This window comes from Galeopterus variegatus, unplaced genomic scaffold (genome assembly GCF_000696425.1).
Source record: "Galeopterus variegatus unplaced genomic scaffold, G_variegatus-3.0.2 Scaffold13066, whole genome shotgun sequence".
Lineage (NCBI taxonomy): Eukaryota > Metazoa > Chordata > Mammalia > Dermoptera > Cynocephalidae > Galeopterus > Galeopterus variegatus.
In genome coordinates this window covers 9,137-10,799 of record NW_007739177.1, presented here as the reverse complement: position 1 = coordinate 10,799, position 1,663 = coordinate 9,137, and the positions used below count along the sequence as shown (strand labels likewise).

The 1,663-nt window shown below is 41.0% G+C and overlaps 1 protein-coding gene across 1 annotated transcript in view; it reads left to right on the top strand.

Moving 5' to 3' along the window:
* Positions 1–1,663, top strand: part of CAT (catalase) — a 27,880-nt gene that overhangs the window by 24,554 nt on the left and 1,663 nt on the right. Inside the window, exon 11 of the mRNA XM_008563275.1 lies at positions 1,103–1,186. Coding sequence (XP_008561497.1) covers positions 1,103–1,186 — 84 coding nt within the window. The remainder of the gene's footprint in view (positions 1–1,102; positions 1,187–1,663) is intronic.

The window sequence follows — 1,663 nt, the reverse complement described above, 5'->3', positions numbered from 1 at the left end:
TAATGTCAGTTCTTTACATTCAGTAAATGCAGCTCACCTCATATGCTTTTCTCACAATATTCTGTGAGGTAGATTGTGTTTTTTTTTCTTAACAACAAGAAATTATCTAATTCTCTGACAGCAACTGGGGGGTCCTACAATTCAATTCAGTTCAACAGTAACTCCTGGAGTTAGCATCAGAACCCACAGATTTAGGGGTCAGCCCCACAAGACTGCTCTCACTTTAAACGCCATATGAGGTGCCCCGGCTACCTACAGAGCTGTAAATCCTGACTACAAATGTGGGGGTTCTGATGACCCTTCTTCAGGTTTGATGTTTTGCTGAAAAAATTTACAGAACTCAGGAAAGTGGTTTACTTATAATTACTGGTTTGTTATAAAGGGTACGACTCAGGAACAGCCAGTGGAAAAGATGCATCAGGCAAGGTATGGGGGAAGGCTGTGGACTTTCAGGCCTCTCTGGGTGCGCTGCCCTCCAGCACCTTGATGTGTTCACCAACCCAGAAGCTCCCTGAACCTTGCCATTAAGGGGTTTTTATGGAGGTTCCATTACATGGGTATGATTGATTAAATCATGGGCTGTGTGTGATTGAACACAATCTCCAGCCCCTCTTCCCTCCCTGGAGGTTCATGGGTAGGGCTGAAAGTTCTAACCTTTAATCACATGCCTGATCTTTCTGGCACCAACCTCCAACCTGAAGCTATCTAGGACAACCCTCCCTTCCTCCACCTCACCCCATGGGTAATCCCAATAGCATACAAAAGACAGTGAATTCCAAGGGTTTTAGGAGCTCTGTGTCAGGAGTGGGGGACAAAGACCAAATATTTATTTTTTTATTATACCATGTAGGTGTAATTATCTTGCTTATTTAGAGAAAGGGGCATTGAAGCTCGATAAGTAACTTATCCAGGGTTACTTAGCCAGAGTGTTCACTGGAAACCCAAGTCTTACCCCAAGGTCTCCATCCTTAAACAACATATGGTACTACTTCCTACTGGAATGTCCTTTCTCCCTGTCGAATAAATATTGTGAAACAGACACTGCAGAGTGGTATAGTAGGGGGTTAGGGTAATGCTTATGTTTATTTTCATTTGGTTTTAGGTCAAGAACTTCACTGACGTCCACCCTGACTATGGGGCCCGAGTCCAGACTCTTTTGGACAAATACAATGCTAAGAAGCCCAAGGTAAACCCGGAGCAGTCTGGCTATGGCAGAAGATGTGGATTTGATTAGGCATAATTTGGTTTCTGTTTAGCATTCTTCTCTTCAGGGACCATTACTTGCAAATATTTGATTTCTTAAGCAGCCATCCAGAAACTCATTTGAGATACAGAGAACTCATCAGCAAAACACGTACTCTTCATTTAAGCTCTGAACAACATAAGACAGTTTATTTATTTTTTATTTATTTATTTATTGACAATTATACCAAGAATTTATTCAGAAAGAGCCAATATATTAACACAATGTTTAAGAATCCAAGGGCTGAATACAGATAATCAATGATGATTCTCAGATTATATTTTTTAAAAAAATTTTAACTTCTCAGTATACATTGTAGTTGATTTTCATGACCCTTTACCCACTCCTCTTCCCCCTCCCTCTCTCCCCTCCCCCCTACATCATATCTATTCACTTGTCTTAAAAAGTTCAAGGAATTGT